The 19582-nt window shown below is 50.4% G+C and overlaps 1 protein-coding gene across 1 annotated transcript; it reads right to left on the bottom strand.

Annotated features, from left to right (window-relative positions):
- Positions 1-208: 208 nt before the first annotated feature.
- On the bottom strand, positions 209-19022 carry LOC102941054 (T-lymphocyte surface antigen Ly-9). The gene is made up of 8 exons (XM_037883088.2): positions 18867-19022; positions 15119-15199; positions 9260-9601; positions 6461-6757; positions 5454-5573; positions 3933-4024; positions 2701-2798; positions 209-776 (listed from the first exon to the last, which is right to left on the bottom strand). Exons 1-7 carry the CDS (start codon positions 18979-18981, stop codon positions 2706-2708), a joined length of 1140 nt encoding a protein of 379 aa, XP_037739016.2. The 5' UTR covers positions 18982-19022; the 3' UTR covers positions 209-776; positions 2701-2705.
- Between the last annotated feature and the right edge of the window lie 560 nt (positions 19023-19582).

The raw sequence follows: 19582 nt of genomic DNA, 5'->3' as shown, positions 1-19582 counted from the left end.
TAACTGCACCTGTGTTCCCTTGAGGGCACCCACTTCAAGGTTTCCAACTCCCGGTTGTCACCTCTCCTGAGCGGAGACCCACATCTCGCTCCCTCCTGCCCGGAGGTTTTCAGGCTGCAGAGCTCCCTGGATCACGGTCGCGCTCTGCTTGCTCTCCAAGGACTATGACCAGTGTGTCACCTGCAGATACAAGTCACCACACCGCTGCTGCTGGGCAAGCACCTTTATTCTTCAGGTAAAAGCATTACAGAGCAAACAGATGAAGTCAACAGAATAACCTAGACACAAGCTCAAAAGCTTCCCAGAGCTCAGCTCCAGGCCCAAGATCGGGCTCTGGTAGGTTCAGTCCTTGAAAGCCCACGACCGGGGTTCCCCCCACGGTTGCAAGTTCGTCTGCCTTAGATCCGGAACCAGAGCAGAGATTGGGCGGATCAGCTTTTTCTTTCTTGGCCTCACATCACATGTTTGCAGCAGGCAATGAGCCGCTCTGCAGGGCGCAGCTTCGAAAGGCTGGGGGCTTTGCAGGACCAGAGTCGGGGGAACTTGCACGAACCTCTCCCTTGGGATTCCCCCAGGGAAATCCACATCCCACTTCTCGTCCCAAAAGGCCCTGCGTGTCTGGCACATTTTCAGCAGAGTCTTGTGAACTCCAAGGTCTCACAGCTGCCTCGAGAGGTGACATACGATCCCGACCCACAATAACACACCCACTCTCTACCTCCTCCCAGGATGTTGCAGGAGTTTGCCGTCTCAGCGACGCACTTTTCTTGGTGCTCCTATTTTGAAACAAAGCAGAGAGACACAATCATATTTTGCAAGGTCGCTCTGTGTGTGCGCGGGGTGGGGGTGGGGGTGGGGGAGGGGGAGCGTGTATGTCTTTTGCTCAGGAATCTCCAAGCACTTCAGCTGAGTTTTACACAAAACCCCTCTCCTGGAGGCAGGGAAATCTCATTAACAGGAAGCACAGATGAGGAGTGAGTCAGGGGGAATAGGGAGTCCTGGTTTCCGCACTCCTCCTGCTCTAACCATTAGAAAACACTCTTCCCTCTTAACTGCTCTAATTCTAAGACAAAACTCTGCCTCACTTCCTCCCACCTCCTGCCAAGGAGCAGATTTGTGGTTCTCTGAAAGTGTGCGTGTCATCCATTTGTTATCGCCCAGCCAGATGGCCTTGACCCCAGATCACTAGTTGCTTCTGCTGACCGGTACCATCGTCAAAAGTTCCACTCCCAGTCACAAGGCAGACGTTGCTGCGCTGTTCCCAGGCCATCAGCCTGATGGATGAATTTAGCACCCCATGTGATTTATGGAGAGGGAAGTAAACAAGGGATGTTTGTGGCAATACACCGAGCTCTGTTCTCACAATGTTTCCAGTGCGAGAGAGCCAGAGAATTCAGGGAAGCTCCTACATTTTGGGGGGTGCTATTTCCCTGTTTCTCCTGAGTGTCCCTGCCACATGACCTAAGGGCTTGTCTACACAAGGGGAAGTTATTCCAGATTAAAGCAGGGAGGCACTATAGATATTCCTATGTATCTCCCTGTATGGACACGAGAGAGTCTTATCCAAAATGAGCTTAATCCACTTCCAAAGCACTCTTACTCTGGAACTGGAAAGTCCACATGGGGAACTATTCTGCAGTAGCTATTCCAGTTAATTTCCCCATGTGGAGAAGTCCTAATTTCTACACTAAGGCCCTGGCAGTGTTCCAGAGTCTTAAAATGGGTTTAACTACAATTTATGCCCACTTTAAGGACTCTTTATGCAGCCACGGTGGTGCAAAGGGGGCGTAGTGTCCATGAGAAACAGACCCATTATGCTGAGAACTGTATATTCCCCACAGTCTGTCGGGATCCTGGTATATTCCCCACAGGGCGCTTTGATTTAGAAATGCCACCGCCGTGCCTCATGGGAGTTGTAGTGTGGGGGGCCTCGTGCCCTCATTCTCCTGTGTGGATCAGCCCCCCTGGTGGGACAACATCTCCCACAATGCACCACGGTCACCTCGCTGGCTGATCGCCGGCTGTACCCGTCCCATGGCCCCGGTGCATCATGGGAAACGTAGTCTGGCTGGGGAGTCCAGCCCATACAGCAGAATGGGGCCATGAGGCAGCCAAACTGTAAACCCCATGAGGCAACGCGGTAGCATTTCCCATTCAATTTTTTTTCCAGTTTGCGGCGGACATATTTTTATTTTCGGGTGTTAGGGTTTTTTGACCAAAAAGTTGAAAATTTCCACACGAAACCTACTATCAATGCCCCCGCCTGCCCTACATTCATTTCTGTCCAAAAACAAGGTTGTTTGGAAATTTTTCAGCCAGGCCGATGTGTAGCATACCTTCCCCCCACACCCAAAAGCTCTCCTGAGGGTCCAGACAGAGGCCAAATCCCCTTTCATTTAGCCTGGCTGCTGGCAGGTCTAAGCGCCATTACAGACTGCCCCAGGTCCGCCCCAGCCCACAGCCATCCCACAATGCACGGAGATGCCTTTAGTCTCCCAGAATGCCCTGCGGGATAGATACCCAGAGGGCATCGCAGCTGGACCAGCGCTAGCGTGGACAAACCCACCGCTGGCCAGGTCAGCAGTCTGAACACATTTCTGAAGCTCTTTGCTCGGAAACCAGTTCCACTCAACTAGTTCCATTAGGAACAGTTCTGCCGTGTAGACGCAGCCTGAGATCCATCCTAACCACAATGCTCACCTGGCCTAGGTGAGCTGCTCAGAGGGGCCAGCTGGGACCACTCGGATCTGATCATAGATGGTGGTGACCAGTGGTCTCTCGCTCGGGCAGCCAGGATCCTAAGAGAACAAGAAAAAAAAAAACTAATTTGTTGTCCTGTCTTTGTTGGTTAGTTATCCTGAACTGGAAATGGCCCTTAGGAGCTGGGTGTGTGTCCCTGAGTTCAGTAGCTGCATAGATCAATGAAGAGGGAATTCCACAATGAGTCACAGTCATTTATCCCCTTGCCAGATACACAATAAATAAGACCATTTTTGTCTTCGAGGAACAATGATCTTGTGTCTAAGGGGAATCGTGGGCAATGGGAAATACCCTCAGTCATACTGGGCTAGGTCTTTACTCAGAGTTTGCTCTGTCCTCACTCACTGCAACTCCTTTTGCTGTCAGTGGGAGTTTTCCCTAGGTAAAAATTGTAGCTTATGTAGAAATTCCAGTTTTGCCCACTACTGAAATGCAGCCACCTCTGCAGTGGGGTGTGGCAGCTGTTTCATATCACACAGCAACACAGTACAGGGATCGCTTGCTCAGCTCTGAAATGCAGCCACCTCTGGGGTGGGGTGTGGCAGCTGTTTAACAACCACACAGCAAAACTGCTCAGTAGTTTAGGACGGGAAGTGAAGAAGACACCCCTATCTCTGAAACAGCAGGGAGAGTTTCGGAGGCAGAAGGGAGTTACTCAAATACAGAGATACATAAATAACAGACTGGAGATAGGAGCGAGACTGACACCCTTCCTGGTGTGCGTCATTTACCAGAAGCCGCTATCTCTGCAGGGAAACAACAGCTGGCAACTTCGATAGCATCTTGCTGCAGCTCAGGATGCTGCTTCACTCTCCAGCAAACAAGGCTGAGTAATATCGTGCAGGGTCACAGCCCTGTCGGTGCAATTTCCTGCGGTTACCAAGGTGTCAGGTAATTTGAAACAAAAATTGCAAGCAAAGTAGAAAGGCCTGAAGGCCAGAGCGGAGGTGCTCAGAGTCAGAGGTGCTGCAGATTGCCCAGGTGGGCTAGCCGGGTCAGCCCGAGACCAGGAGACCATGTGCTGCTGTGGGGTGCCATGGGGCCAGTGTGATGCAAGTCCACAAGCTGTTCTCTCATTAAGCCCAGCCCTGGCTTTGCTTTCCACTAGAGGTGCTGGGGCCCTAAGGGAGAACTGAAGGCTGCAGGAGAACTCCCCCCCGAAGGGAACTCACCTGGTCGTTCCCCTCCGGAGGGCTCCTCCTCTTGATCTCAGCATAGTGGGGCTCTGAAGGACATTCCTCCTCTGGGACCGTGGGGACAGCAGCTTAGGGGAGAACGTGGGACAGATCATTATCCTACACTGAGAGGCTGTGGGGGACCCTGCCGGGTCTGGGGATGCGGTGACCACGTCCCCGCACTAATAATCCCCACTGAGGGCCAGATAATAATTATCTTCTTTTACAGATGGGGAAACTGAGGCACAGAGGAGGGCAGTGACTTGCACGAGGTCACCCAGCAGGTCAGGGAATAGAAGCACAGGCCTCCTGAATCCCAGTCGAGTGCGCTATCCATAAGGCCACACTGCCTCCCGGATTCTGCTCTCACTTACCCTGGCCTAACTCTGAAGTCAGTCCAGCAACTCTGATGAATTGACCCTTTCAAGGGCAGCCATGCAACTACCGCAGATTTGCCCCAGCGTAGCTGAGATCAGAGCTTGCCTCTTTGTGTCCGTCTCCCCTGGGATCCTGCCCAGTCTTGGGCATGCTAGACCCAGGCCAGCTGCATGGGGGAGTTTTCCCTTCTGAGCAAGGACGATACTGCTACTGGCCCGTCTCACAGGGACTGCTGTAGCAATATATGCCACGGATGGTTGTGTGGCAGCTGCCAACTTGGCTGTCACACCAGGGATTGAACCGAGGACCTACAGAGCTAAAAGCCAGCGTTGTTACAGGTTCATCAGAGCGGCCGTACTGGGTCAGACCAATGGCCCAGCTAGCCCAGCATCCTGTCTCTGACAGTGGCCGATGCCAGACGCTTGAGAGGGAATGAACAGAACGGGAGAACTGTGGAGTGACCCAGCCCCTGTCGTCCAGTCCCCGCTTCTGGCATTAGCTTGAGCTAAAGTTCTCCAGGAGGAGCCGTAACAGAGTCTGTAGATGCACAGAGAGGGCCCGGCCCCACACTCCCCCCTGTGGGTTACACATGCAAAACGCTCCGTGAAACACATGATACAAAGTGTTATTAATTTAAACAAATCTTGAATGGAAATGTTAACACAATGCCTGCTGTGACTACCAGCTGTAACCCTTTAGTAGCCCCATTGGCTATGGCATAACTCCTCTCACCAGTCAGCATTACACCGAGCAATAAGCATTTGTAGATTGACCCCCCATCATGGATTGTCCAGCAGTTTAGAACCTACGATTTTCACCTCCAAAACACAATAGTCTCCCACTTGAGCTAAAGGAGTTACTCCAGTAGCTGATAGCAGTAGAAGGTTTTTAATCAACCATCCATTAGAGAAGGAGGCAACACACACTTTACATGTATGTTACATGTGCCAGATTGGACCTTGACTATATAACATTCAAGAAAAGAGAACCAACAGTGTAACCATAAAATACAGGAAAGTGTGGGAGGGGAAAGTGGCTGGCAGAATTACTCATGAATAAGTTAATAATCAGCAATTATTTATTTGTGACCCATCAGCTGACTGGGGCCATTAGTGTTTCTGTAAGAAGGAAGTTACCTACTTCGGCTGACTGGCTTTTTCCTCCTTTTCTTCCACAGCCACATCCCAACACAGGCTGCTGTGACGACGATCAGCCCAACGCAAAGAGGCCCCATCCACATGGCTGTGTCTGTGCCTGTGTCTGCGACGACAGATCAGAAACACGTGACGTGGTGCCCAGCTCGATGCCGACCAGGAAAATACAGGACAAGGCAGCGTTCCCAGAACATGGCTGCGTGTGGGAAGAAGGGTCGATGGCTCTTTGTCTAGCGTTTGATCCCACGCCTGTCGTACCCATTCTATTGGCTCCAGCGGACTTGGGATCCAAACCATCTGGCCAGGTGCTTTATAAATAAGACACCAAGGTCCTTGCCCTAGAGCGCTGGCAATCTGAATACATGCCAGAGCGGTACGTTTTAAGGCCAGAACGGACCAATAGGATCACATAGGCCGACTTCCTGACCCGTGACCTAAAACTCAGGCTTCTTATCGTACGTCTACACCGCAATTCAAAACCCGCGGCTGGCCCGTGCCAGCTGACTCAGCTCGCAGGGCTCGGGCTTTGGGACTGTTTAACTGCAGCATAGACATCCGGGCTTGGGGTAGAGTCCGGGCTCTGGGACCCTGCGAGGTGGGAGAGTCCCATAGCCTAAGACAGAAAGTCTCCTCTGCAATAAAACAGGCCCCGAGCCCGAGCCCGGGAGTCCGAGTCAGCTGGCCCGGGCCAGCTTGGGTTTCTAGCTGCAGTGTATACACACCCAAAGTGCCAGGGCAGCCGCGCCTTAGCTGAGGTTTCTGCAGAGGGGGATTGGCTGCGTGCATTGTTGTGACCTCCTCTGCTGGAGGAAACAGGATTCGTGTGCAGTCTTTAAATAAAGAAATGACCCTGGAAAATACCCAGGCTCCGCCTCACTGATTTCTCACAAGAAGCTGTCCTGCCAGACCCTGAATTCTGCTGCTGCTTGGCAGAGGGGCGACGCTATAGTAAGTAATAAAAGGCAAGGTTGGGACAGGCTGTAAATCCCTCACCTCCGCTTTGGCAGATGCTCTGCAGGTCAAGTGAGACGCTCTTCTGGTCGACAGGGTTGCTGGCCGTGCAGGTGAAGGTAGAGTTCGGGGGGTTGGGCTGCAGAGACAGGCGGAGGGTCCTGCCATCAGGGGAGAGCTGGTACCGCTCAGAATCGCCCAGGCCTCGGGGTGGGTTCCCTCTCGTCCAGGAGAGGTTAACCTCTTCCCTGCCAGACGCCTGACACTGCAGAGTGACATTGCACCCATCGGCCGTGCTGGAGACTGAGTGACTCTTTATCTCCGGCTCTGGCACTGGCTCTGTGTTTAAATCACAAAGAAAACCCAGAATCCCAGCAATGCTCGAGAGGTCGTCTAGTCCAATCCCGGCGCTATGGCAGGGCCACGTCAGCCTAGACCAGGCCAGATTGAGCCCATTATTCGTCTCCTACCTCCAGTGGACACAAGAACAATTGACCCCTGCCTCTTTATCACAGCCCTTCACATGTTTGAAGACTATCAGGTTCCCCCAAACCTCCGTCTTCCTTTCCCAGGACTAGACATGCCCAGTGTTTTAACCTTTCCTCACTTTCTGAACCTTTTCTGAACCTTTCTGAACCTTTTGTCATTTTAGATATTCTCCTCTGGACTCTCTCCAATTGGTCCGCGTCTTTCCTAAAGTGCGGCGCCCAGACCTGGACACGGGACTCCAGCTGAGGCTTTGCCAGTGCTCGGTAGAGCGGGACAGTGACGTCCCGGGTCTGACCTACGACACTCCTGTTCATACACCCCAGAGGGATGTCAGCCCTTCTCACAACTGCATTACACCATTGACCCATATTCAGTTTGTGATCCACTCTAAGCCCAGCTCAGCAGTTCTGCCACCCAGCCAGTGAGTCCCCGTTCTGCAGCGGCTTTTCCCTTCCTACGTGAAGGCAGGCCCTGCAGGTGACAGAGCTGCCCGAGTGCCAGCGGGCAGGTCACCCTCCATGTCCAAGCAATGGCAGGATGAACCGGCAGGGCTCGATTCACACCAGCTGGGCTGAGCTGTGCTTATCAGAGCCGGATACTCCCCGAGCAGGATTAACCCCTGCAGGAGGGCAGGCAGAGCTTCCATCGTCCTCTGCCCCCAGGGACTCCCCCCAAGTAGAGGGAGCTGTAAGCCCCACCAGTGGCTCCACTGAGACCCCCTCAGGGAGAGGCTACATCCATGCTTCCCTGGCTCTCCCTAGCATGTTGCCCCGTACTGGGTGCTACTGGCCACCTACGATCCCCACCCTGGAGTGGGTAACAGCCTATTGCACCTTCCCATTGCTGCAACCTTCCCCCTGGTAAAATTTCTCTCTCTGGGGCCCTGGCACCCGCTCTGTGCCAGCTTGGTTAACGTACCCTCCACTGGGGGGAATGGAATCGACAACAGCTCTAGCTCCCCGTCGTTCCACGGGCAGGAGCCCAGCGAGCTCCCAGTGGGCCCGGGGAAGGCAGAGTCTGACCAGCCCCAAAGCAATGGAGTCCCCGGGGTATCACTTGGCCGAGGGGTCAGTGGAGAAGGGAGGGGAGCTGACTCGTCCCAGAAGCCACATACGTGTGTCCCAAAGTAACTGGCCAAATTGTCCTTGTGGGGTGTTGGTAGCCCATCTTGGGACCCCGTGAGTGCTGGGCGTTTGGCTAGGACGGAGGGGAAGGGTGATTGCGGCTAACGCAGACAATTGGGGTCAGATTCATAACCCAGATGTACCCGCAGCCACTCTCCCAGCTGCCAAGGCCAGGCAGGGCTCTGCTCACAGGATACTGCCCCACACCAAGGGCAGCGGCTCAGATGACCTGGGCGTAAGCTCAGGATGGGTGGATGAATAGGGAGGATCATAGAGTAATGCTAGATACAGAGACAGAGCGATGGATAGTCAAACCCCTGCACATGGTCCCTTCTGACCTTGGTGTCTATGAGTCTATCAAGATCATCTAGTGGGACCTCCTGCCCATCGCAGGCCACACAACCTCTCCTGGAACAGACCCCTAACCTCTGGCTGAGTTAATGATGGGTAAATAGACAGATGATACCTAGGTAAATAGACTTTTCTTTTCGCCTTTTCCTCACTGCACTAAAGTTTTATTGCCCATCAAGAGCCATAATTTGTCTCAATTCACAGATGGCAGGTGTTGTTCTGTGTTTCTAAATGTGGGTTTTATGGAAACTGATAAGCTTATTTGCATTACAAACATACAGGAAGATTACAAAGAAGTTCAACAGACATGGGCCAAAACCTGATCCTGGAGTCTGAACCCCTTTGAGTTTCGGAGACTCAGTGTGAATCGCTGGATTCATCCTCGTCTCTCTGATTTTGGTTCTAGGTTGAACCCTATAAGGAAAAAGGGCCTATTTCCCAATCCTGATTTTTGACACAATCAAAATCCATCAGGAACAGCCAGTCCCGTGAGATTTTGGCCCAAGATGGCAGAAATCTCTCTGAACGTCTTATCTCACTGGATTTCATCCACGCTGGCCTGAAACGTGAGAACGGCTCAGCTGAGCGGCCCATCCTGACGTGGCCTGGAATCTATGGCACCTCTTGTGGTGCAGAGGAGACAGGACTGGGTGGTGAGAGGTATGAAGGGGATATTTTAGAGATGCTGCTGCACCCGGACAAACACTGCGGTTCCCCTTAAGCCCTATTTTGAAGGCGTAAACGGTGCAGAGGGCTCGTGCTGGTCCCACTGCACAGGGGTGAATTGCACCGACGTGCACAAAATCAGAGCTTCAGCCGTACCCTAGCATTTCTGGAAACTGGGTTACAGCTAAGAAACCGATTTGTCGTCACTTACCATAGACAGTGAGGAGAAAGGCCTGTTCCTCCAGAGTTGCTGGTAGGATCTTAACCCGGGCCTCATAAACTCCGCTATCGCCCAGCTCCAGAGCCTTGATCCTCAGCGAGGTCTCGTTGTACATTTCTAGCCTCTGCTGAAATCTGTCGCTGGGATCCGGTCGCTCAAACTTCTCCCCATTGAACTCAGCCAGCTGGATCGTCACACCTGTCCCAGCCTTAAAGCTCCATTCGATTTTTTTCACCTTTTTCCCGGGGGATAGATCCACAGACAGCACGACCGATCCTCCCAGAGTCCCATTCACCTGCCGGTTGGGAGTCAGTTCTTGGCCAATTACGATGCCTAAAAAAATGCAAAACCAACCAGAAACAACCAAGCCTCCACCAAAAAGGATTGTGATATTTTATCAGGATGATGCTGAAGATGAACAGCTAAAGCTGTCACTTTCTTTTATAACGCTTTGGAATAAAACACAGGGCTGACAGGCACGTGGAGGACAAGAACGAAGGAGTTAACAGGATATTATATCCCTTCACCAGGTATTTCTTACGGATAAAGGCACCGACAGGTTGTGAGTGGTGAGAACATTTCATTCACACCCACCCACATAATTTCACATTCATCCTTAAATATAACTTAGGCTCTCCTCAGGTTTTTAAATGGTATTTGGTAACCAGGAATAGTTTGTTCTCTGCAACAGAACCTATCCTTTTTATATGCCAACAAAGGGTTTAATCTATTGCAGCCATCCCACGAATGGTCGGTAACCAATATCCACTTTTTTCCCTTGTAGTCTGTAGTGTCATTTTTGTTTCCCTTATAATTTGATATCTAAGGTAATTCTGCTGGTGTTAAACACACCTCGTCTCCCCACCAGTGTAAAAGGCCCTGGGCATATTATCTTGCTACACACATTTGTTCTTGGTGGTGTCCTTCCGTCGTCTCTCTAATTAACTACTGCGATTCCAATGGGAAGGAGGCTCCTTCTTCACTGGCTTCCTCCCCTAAACTACTGCTGTGTTGCTGTGCGCTGCTGAACAGCTGCCCCGCTCCACCCCAGAAGTGGTCGCATTACAGTGATGGGTTCTTCGTTGTTATTATTTCTATTTCAGCAGCACCTAGCAGCCCCAGTTGAGACCAGGGCCCTATTGTGCTAAGTGCTGTATGTAGTGACAGACAGTCCCTGCCGCAAAGAATTTGGAGACTGGGGAGGGCAGATTTTCAGACAAGCTCTGTATGTTGGGAGCAGAGCTCTTGTGAAAAATCCAGTCCCGTAGGTCCTGAATCTAGAGCCTTCCCCACATGCCTCTTCTTCCTCCCACAAAGGACCAACTTCTACCTATAGGCCCAAATCACCTCACCCTTACGCAGGCAAAGCTGCCATTAACTTGACTCTTAAGAGGAGTTTTGCCTGAGTAAGAACTGCAGGACTTGGCCCGTATTTTATAAAGAGCATTGGGATGAAACTGGCTGTATGAAAAGTCAGGTCTTTGTGAATTTCAGTCTCATCTGAGCCAGCGTTCTTTGTTTGCCATGCTGCCCTTTGAGGGAGAAGCGACAGATGCGATTGTGTATTAAAAGGAAGATCAGGTGACCACATCACAGCGTTTATTCTGCATTAACTCTTCCAGTGGCCAAAATTATAAGCTGCTTGTTTCCTGTATTGCAGAGACATTTCTGCGCTCAGAGTCAGGAGAGGTGGGGGTTTGTGGTGGTTGGGTTGTGTTTTTCTCCCCCTTGCTGGCCACTGGTAATTTCTTCTCAGCCTCAGCACAGTTATTTGAATTCCCCCACCCCCACCCCGTGGAAACTGATCTTGATCTCCGACCGAGGGCGATTTGGTTTGCAAAGCACAAGCTGAAATGGCTAGCCAAATGCACGACCAAAAAAAACCGCACACAGTACGTGATAGAAGCACATGCAGCATGCGTGTCCTTGCATGAGATGCATAGATTTACTACTTGAGAGAGTGCAAACTTGCTTCCCCCTCTCCAAAATATTCGTTTAGCTGTCTGGAAAAGGGCCGGGGCGTGACTCTCATAGAGGGCATGGCGTTCACTGCAAAATAGCTATCTACCTGTACAGATATAGGTAGACAGCTATAGATAGCTAGATGTGTTCTGACCTCGGCTTTTCACTCCGGTTAGCAGCGTGTTGAGCCCCAGGCTGCCCTGCTGCGTTAACCCCAGATAAAAGCAGAGTTGCCGTGTGTTCACGGCTATTTTAACCAGAGTTAGATCAGCTGAGTTCAGTACACACCTTTCGGGCCGGATTTAGGGGCAGGCGACCATCTGGGGTGCTGGGCTCGGGGGCGCTGGGCTCGGGGGGCTGTTTTTGTTATTAGCGACAAAAGGGGAAAATAGAACGTTTGAAGTAAAATGTTTCGGGTGTTCTGTAGGTGGATTCATTTGTCATGTTAGGCCATTTCAGTTAGTCTTAAAATGAAGAAGTTTCTATAAACTTAGAGGAAATGAATATTTTTTAATTTGCTTATATATGGCATGAATAAATACAGATTTACAGAACCTGGTGTGCAAATTTATCATCCTATATGACAAGGATAAATCATGCATGCAAATCATGCAGTCATGAAATGCAAACGCCATACAAAACAAGGCATTCAAAAGTTTAACACATGGGGCGGGGGGCGCCGAAGACGATCCTCGCCTGGGGTGCCATTTGGTCTAGGGCCAGCCCTGTGCAGTGAAGCCATACGCTTACACTGAAGCAACTTGACCCTGCTCTAGATGTAGAAAGGGACCTTCAGATTGGCACAAATATAATCTACACTAATTTGAATGTCTCTCGATGCGGCTAGAGCGGAGTAAAGGGGCAAGGTTGCGTCTACGCTGGACCTGAAGATGTAAAGTCCAGCTCGAGCAGCCGTACCTGCACTAGCTCAGAGCAAGCTAGCAGCGTGGCTGACCGCACAGGTTCACAGTTTGGATTTCAGACGGGATCCCACATGGGCCGCGCCCAGGCAGCTTCACGGCTGTTTTTAGTGCATCAGCTTGATCACAGCTAGCGTAGGTACATCCACCCGAGCCTCCAGCTCCCGGGCATGTCTACACAGCAAACAAAACCCGGCAGGAGCAAGTCTCAGAGCCTGGAGCAACTGACCTGGGCACTCTGGGGCATTCAAACTCCAGGTCCCGCTATGTCTAACTGGGTCCACCTAGATACAAAGGAGAGGTTGTGGTGTAACAGTGTGCTCCGGCATGCTGATAAGAGGGATAACCAATGATCTTACATAAGCTCTAAAATGAGGCAGTTTTTACACCTGGCTGGAGGCCGTGGTGATGGGCAGCATATTAAAGAGGAAGAATGCAGCGGAGTAAGAAGTGTGCATGCCAGCCAAACCTTGGCTGGATACATGATCCTTTTCCTATAGACACGCTTCTCTTGCCCTCGGGTTACACAATGAACTTTAAGTCTGCAAGGAACAGAGCTGGAGCCAGAGGCCATATCTACATGGGATACTGGCTGGTGCATAATAATGCGGACACAGCTGATAGCCGCAAAACTGCGCTTTTGCAGGTATCGCTTATTCCACCGTTCCTGAACCAAACCAGATATACTGGTAAAACTGCGTCTACATCAGCGGCTTTTGTAGGTCAGGGATCACCTCTCCTTCCACCCCGACTGACAGAACTGTGTCCGCAGAACTGGGCCCACCTGTGGTGTAGATATAGGCTGATGCTTTGTCTGCACTGGGGATTTGCCCCAGCTCCAGTCCCTGGCATAGATGCATCACTGCAAAGGCAGGCAAAGCCACTACTTGCCCTGGTATCATTTAGCCCTGCTTGGAACTAGGGTGAACAGCATTGGTGTAAATGGTATATAACGGTTGGCCCAGCCTACGGGCAGGGTTTGCCAGTTTCAAGTCACCCCGGTGATCTGGGGGGAATTCAGGGCAGTCGGCTGGCTGGAGTCAGTGCAAATCCCCCAGTGTGAACCAAAATTTACTTTCTTTTAATGAAAGAGCAGTTCTCCAGCAATCATATCACCTGCTATACGAAGCTCACTCGTGCTGGTCACAAGTAGCAATATTATAAGATAACGATTGAAATAATTATGTAAATTAGACTGGTGCCAGCTAAACATGGGGTGTCCGATGCCAGATCTCAGCCAGGGGAGTCCAGCAAATGACGTTCGATTTCTCTCTCTTTCTCCTTTTGTACTACACAGTGTCAAATACGATTTAGGAGCTGCTGGGTTTTTTAACTCCCAGCTCTGTTATTAGGGTGTCCTCATTTAAGATCCGCTTGTCCAATTTACTTCCAATGTAGAAGAAAAATCCTACCTTAATCCTAGAGCTAACTCACCCGGTTTGAGACCGAGGGGACTTTTTCTGCATTTCAGGGGGTGTGAAATGATATGATCACAGTTTTCTGAATATAGTTTTTGACCAGTTTTTATTCTTGCTATAATTTCCTGATGGATGGATGGATGGATGGATGGATGGAAGAAAAAAAAAGACAAAGAAAGACTCTATAATGGAAACTCAGTTGTAACCTTCGGAGTCCTATCACTCCATAATCTAGCAGACCAGATAAACTTTTCCATCTTAGCCTCCTCTTCCCATGTAGCAGCATGGAAAGAGCAGAACGAGCAAACCCTGTAAGCTTCGAACCTGTGATCTAGACATTTGCCAATCTCAGGGGTAAAATATCTTTTATCAAATGAAGAAAACACCGGTTAAAATTTCTTTGCTTCTTAAACGTTTCTATGACCAAATTACAAGACCAGTGAGCAACACTAATCCAAAAATATATTCAGAAAATGTGAGAGGATTATTTTAAAGCCCTTATGATTTATTCTGTAGGTTTCCCTTCCAGTCAGTACCATATACATCTGGATGCCCCAGGACTTGGTTTAATTGTCCTAGGAGCAGTTTTAAGACGAAGTACATCAAAACCTAGGTGTACGAATAGCACGTGAGGTGCTTAGACGGAGACAGACAGCATTCTCTAGCAGTCTGTACATTTGTAACTCCCAGATCCTTTAAACTTGTTGTTTCTCTCGCACTTTCCAGACGTACCCATCTTCTGGCATTCTACGGGAAGTTATTTTTTTTAAAGGGCAGCAGTGGAACAGAATAAAGAATAAATACAACCCTGATATGAACCTTCTGGCTTATTTTTGGATCTCTGCTTACTATGGCTGGGCTTGTAAACCTCTCTAGATCTACTGTATATACGACAGCTTTCAAAACCATCAAGTACCTAGAGCTTTTGAGCACATTAATGCAAACAAATAAGTGAATTGAATAAATCCACAGGAAAATCCAAATGGGTTACAGGCATGAAAAAGCAGCACAGATCAACCCCCTTTCATCCTCACAGCCAGTGAAAAAATGAACAGTGCACAGAAATCAAGGTTTTCCAAGGTCTTTGGTTACTTTTGTTTGACACTTGTCAGAAGATTTTTTGATTGATAAGATTCCAACTTCCCTCTCCAATGTTTCATGCCACTTGCCCTGCCTGCTTTCTAAATCCCTAGAACTAAAATTCATTTGGTGACAAAAGAGTTACAAACTAGTGAGCATTTTAAATAGGGTTAGTGACTCCCCAGATATTACTTTCTAAATAATTATTCCGATAATATTCACCAACAGTCACTGACCAGTCACTTCTCCCCGTTGATTTTAAACTATTGCACATATACACACAGTAGCTGCTCTGAGTGCATGCACATAGGATAATTTGCTAAAGAATCTACTTACTCCCTGCAACCGTATGGTTAATGACATCTTGAATCTCCAGTACTTTACTACTGAAGAAAACCTCCTGCGTCCCTGCCTACCTGTGGGTCTTTCCCTTCTGCTGGTAGATTTTAAGCCAGTGATTAGTCACTTACCTGCCAAGAAACTGATCAGTAGCAGTAGCAGGAATGGGACAGAGGGGCGTCTCACCTCCATGTCCTCATCATTGCCTGTAGCTGAAACAATGCAATCTGAGCTGCGAATACAGGGGGAAGTGCAGCACACAGGACACACCCTGCCCTTCTCGCCCATTAGACAAACACTGGGGGTGGTCTTGGAATATGCATGAATAAATAAAATGGCTAGCAAGTCGTTAACCAAGTGTGCAGATCAGACTGCCAGCCACCAAGCCATTCAGAATTGGACCTCATCACTTATGAGCCATGCCACATTACTGTACCCTGTCTTAAGTAAAGTGATCACCAGTCTCACGCAGACGGGACCGAAATGAGCATTGGGTTATTTCAACATCGACATCTGGACATTTCTACTCCATGTAAACGCCGCCTTAGTTGACTCTATTTTCATCTTTTCTCTTCGGGCCAGGTGAACAGGCTGACCAAACAAAATGGCCCGAAAGTAGCTTTGCCTGCGTTTGCTTTCCACGGGGACGCTGGCAGACACACTGATTGGCAGTATAGTTCTGCTAGCTAACAAAAATATTGCATAGCCATGGCTCCTATCACTCTAGCGTTAGAGCACCTCCCACACGTAGATTAATTATCCCCACCAGACGGGGACTGCTTTGTCTCCTTTGTACATGCAACTCCCTTGGCATTAGTGAGGTTTGAACTTGAGATCTTCAGGCTCTGTTTCCTGAGCTAAAGGCCTGGGGATACTGATACTGACCTTGGTAAAGTGCTTTGAGATCTATTGCTGAGAAGTGCTAGATAAGAGCTATGTATTAGTAAGTCATCACAGTCAAATACACTCACACACAGCTGGGTACCTAACATGGGTTAAAAGAAAAGGAGTACTTGTGGCACCTTCGAGACTAACCAATTTATTTGAGCATGAGCTTTCGTGAGCTACAGCTCACTTCATCGGATGCATCCGATGAAGTGAGCTGTAGCTCACGAAAGCTCATGCTCAAATAAATTGGTTAGTCTCTAAGGTGCCACAAGTACTCCTTTTCTTTTTGCGAATACAGACTAACACGGCTGTTACTCTGAAACCTAACATGGGTTAGCTATTACACAGTAAAATTTGAATGGAGACCAGTTTCTGTCACTTTTACCACACTGTAGCTAGGTGAGGTTAACACTGCTGCCCTTGTGTGATCTCACCTAGCTATGTTGTAGGACGAGCTACAGAGCGTTGTCTCCATAGGGTTTTATAGCACAGTAGCTAAATCCATGGTGTGTGGGTGGGTGTGTGGGAGACAAATTACACCTTTTCGGGGCAGTGAAGACATGGTCTAAGTCTGTTAGCCGGTAGTTATGCTCTATGGGCCAGCTGTAGCTGGGGAAAATATGACACACTTTGCCAGTGTCTCACCTACCACCCACCTAGCTCAGGTGGGAGTTGAGATGAAGTCATGTGCTCAAGGTGACAAAACTGAGATCTCCCACGTTCCAGGCCAATGACTCGGCCACGGGACCGGCCTCTTGCAGTCTGGCCGAGATGGGACTGAAATGGGGAAAGCGCCCCCTAGTGCTTCTAAAGGAGCTTTCTCATCAGCTTCAGTTGACAAAGTGAAAAACCTAGAAGGGGGGGAAACCAAGGGGGTTGAGGAAGGCTGCAGTGAATTTGCAGGTCTCATGCAAACACAAACACACAATAATGACTTGTTAGCTGCACACGGACATGGGCAATAGCATTTGGAAGGGCAGCTGATCAAAAAAAAAAATCATTTTTTTCCCCTGTGCAAAACTTCGGTTTTCAATAGAAATTTGAAACTAAACAGTTTTGGCCAAACCCCGAAATATTGCAATTTGGAAATGCTGCGGCTTTGCCCGATGGGAGTTGTAGTTTGGATGCCTTAAATTCCAGGCTCCCTGGTCAGACTACAAATCCCCCCTTCATCAGAGGAGTCCCTGGCCATGGTGCATTATGGGAGATGTGGGCAGGTCAGGAAGCCTCACCCATAGAGAATGGAGACAGGAGGTAATTGACCTACAGTTCCCATGAAGCACCATGGGAACGTTGCCAAATCCAAACAATTCAGTTTGGGGGCATTCAGTTTTTCAATGACAAATCAAAGTCTTCTGCACAAAGCAGCCACTTTCCCTGAAAAATTCTGGTTTAGTCAAAATCCCGGTTTCCCAGCAAAAACTGTTTTTCATGGAAAAAGTTTTGACCAGCCCTAATTAGAACGTTAATCTCCAAAAGGCCGTTACTGGTAAACCGGCTCTTGATTAAGAGAACTATTTACAGACATGCTGCAGCCCAGATTCCAGCCCTGTGCACACAGACTGACTTCCGAGTGCCTCCTCCAAACTCTTCCCCCCTGCAACCTGTGCTCCTCCCGCCAAGTTCCTCGCCGGTTGCTACATCTTTCCTTGCAACCATTTTTGTTGCTGTTGTGTCCTTTGTGCCAGCGTTTGCTGATTTGCTGGGGCTGGAGCTTATTAGTACATAGCCCACTGCAAGGACATGGTCTGTACTGCTGGGCCATTGTAATCTGTTAGGTCTCCTAGCCATTCAAGTGTGCTGGCCTTTGTCCCCCTCTCCTGCTTGCCCATGTTATTGTGGTTGGTGGGGCACTGGCTTCCCCACTCTTGCTGCCATCATTCTGTTGATCCTCCTACATCAGTCCCACTCATAGACTTTTAGTAGGGTGACTAGACAGCAAGTGTGAAAAATCGGGATGGGGTGGGGGGTAATAGGCACCTCTATAAGACAAAGCCCCAAATATCGGGACTGTCCCTATAAAATCGGGACATCTGGTCACCCTAACTTTAAGGCAGGAGTGGCAGAAGCACCCTAAAAGTGTGTGTGTGGGAGGGGCCACAGTCGCCCAAACCGTGGCCCCCGCCCCCTGCTCACTCCTCTCCACCCATCACTCACCCTTATGGCTGGTAAAAAGTGGGCAGGTATCGCCTTTGCACCTTTAAAAGTGGGGGGGGGGGCATGGCCCCCTGCCCCCTGTTCTGGTGCCCCTGCTCTAAAGTCAGAAGGGACCATTATGATCCTAGTCTGACCTCCTGCCCATCGCAGGCCACAGAACCTCCCCCACCCTCTCCTGTAACAGACCCCTCACCGCCTGAGTCACTGAACTCCTCACAGCATGACTTAACAACTTCACCTTCCAGAGACCCCGCCATCCACACTAGATTAAACCTGCAAATGACCCGTGCCCCAGGCTGCAGAGGAAGGCGTAAAACCCACAGGGTCTCAGTCAATCTGACCTCAGGAAAATTCCTTCCTGACCCCAAATCTGGTGATCAGTTGGACCCTGAGCATGTGGGCGAGACCCACCAGCCGGACACCTGGGAAAGAATTCTCTCCAGTAACTCAGGGGCCTCCCCGTCTAGTGTCCCATCTCCGGACATTGGAGATATTTGCGGCTACATGCCATCGTGGGCAGTCCCATCCTACCACCCCCTCCATAAACTTCTCAAACTCAGTCTTGAAGCCAGTTAGACTTTTTGCCCCCCCGGGTCCCCTTGGGAGGTTGTTCCAGACCCTCACTCCTCTGACGGTTAGAAACCTTTGCCTAATTTCAAGCCTAAACTTGCTGTTGTCTGAGGCTCTTTTACCCCGTCCTGGTCCTGTCCGTGGCCCTGCAGTCCAGGCGTGCAGTCCAGGCGTGCCCCGAGTCTGCAGCCCCCTGCAGCGTGCACTGCTCTCACTTGCCCTGGCTTCCTGTGGCTGTTCGATGGTTGGACCCGACCTGCTCACCTGTGGGTAGCGGCCTCAGGTCTTCGGCTTCTTTGTTGTAGCAGCTGCCTGCTTCGCTTGGCATCTCCTCACAGCGGCTGTGTCCTCGGCCGGGCTGCAGCAGACGACCCGTCATGGGCTCTCCGGCCCATCGGTCCCTGTGCTGGGCTACTGTCTCATCCCCGGGAGGGTGTGTGCTGGGAGGCAAGGAGGGGAGAGGTGCTGAAACCAGCCAAGCCAGGATGGAGCGGAGAGTGGCCTGGGAGCTGCCTCTGTCACCAAGACATTGGGCAGGGAAGGTTCAACGTGCCGACACCCACAGGGGACCCACGGCACAGCAGGGTGGCCGGCAGAGGACCCAGAGGGGCCCCACAGCACGGCCACCTGGTGCTGCCAGGTGAGACCAAGGGCCTAGGAGTAAACTTCCCTTGTAGCCATTGGGGGACCATGGTGGGACCCAACTGAGGGGATTTCAAAACTGCCATTGGGTCATGTCCCTGGGGCACCCCAAGGGTGGGGAGCAGAGTGGGGGCAGGCACCCCGTCAGGATTGCAGGGGGTACCCCATGTTCCAAGACAGAGGGGGTCACCTCAGAGGCACAAACCCCCACACCAAACAGGAGAGCAAGAGATGACCCCCCCCGCTCCTCCGGGAGCGAGAGGACTGGCAAAGGGTTGGTTGGGCAGGTGAGCGTAGGCAGGGCTAGCGTAGCATACAGGAAGGGAACGGTCAGGAGC

This window comes from Chelonia mydas, chromosome 24 (assembly GCF_015237465.2).
Source record: "Chelonia mydas isolate rCheMyd1 chromosome 24, rCheMyd1.pri.v2, whole genome shotgun sequence".
NCBI classification, from domain to species: domain Eukaryota; kingdom Metazoa; phylum Chordata; order Testudines; family Cheloniidae; genus Chelonia; species Chelonia mydas.
This window is presented reverse-complemented; position numbering and strand designations above follow the sequence as displayed.

Bases quoted from the DNA above. Each gene is read 5' to 3' on its own strand.
- LOC102941054 (XM_037883088.2), bottom strand. From the start codon at position 18,981: ATGACGGGTCGTCTGCTGCAGCCCGGCCGAGGACACAGCCGCTGTGAG. The intron at 9,602-15,118 runs GTAAGTGACTAA...GCATTTTTTTAG, and splicing joins ACTGATCAGTTTCTTGGCAG to GCATCGTAATTGGCCAAGAA. The intron at 2,799-3,932 runs GTGAGTTCCCTT...TTGTTCTCTTAG, and splicing joins CTCCGGAGGGGAACGACCAG to GATCCTGGCTGCCCGAGCGA.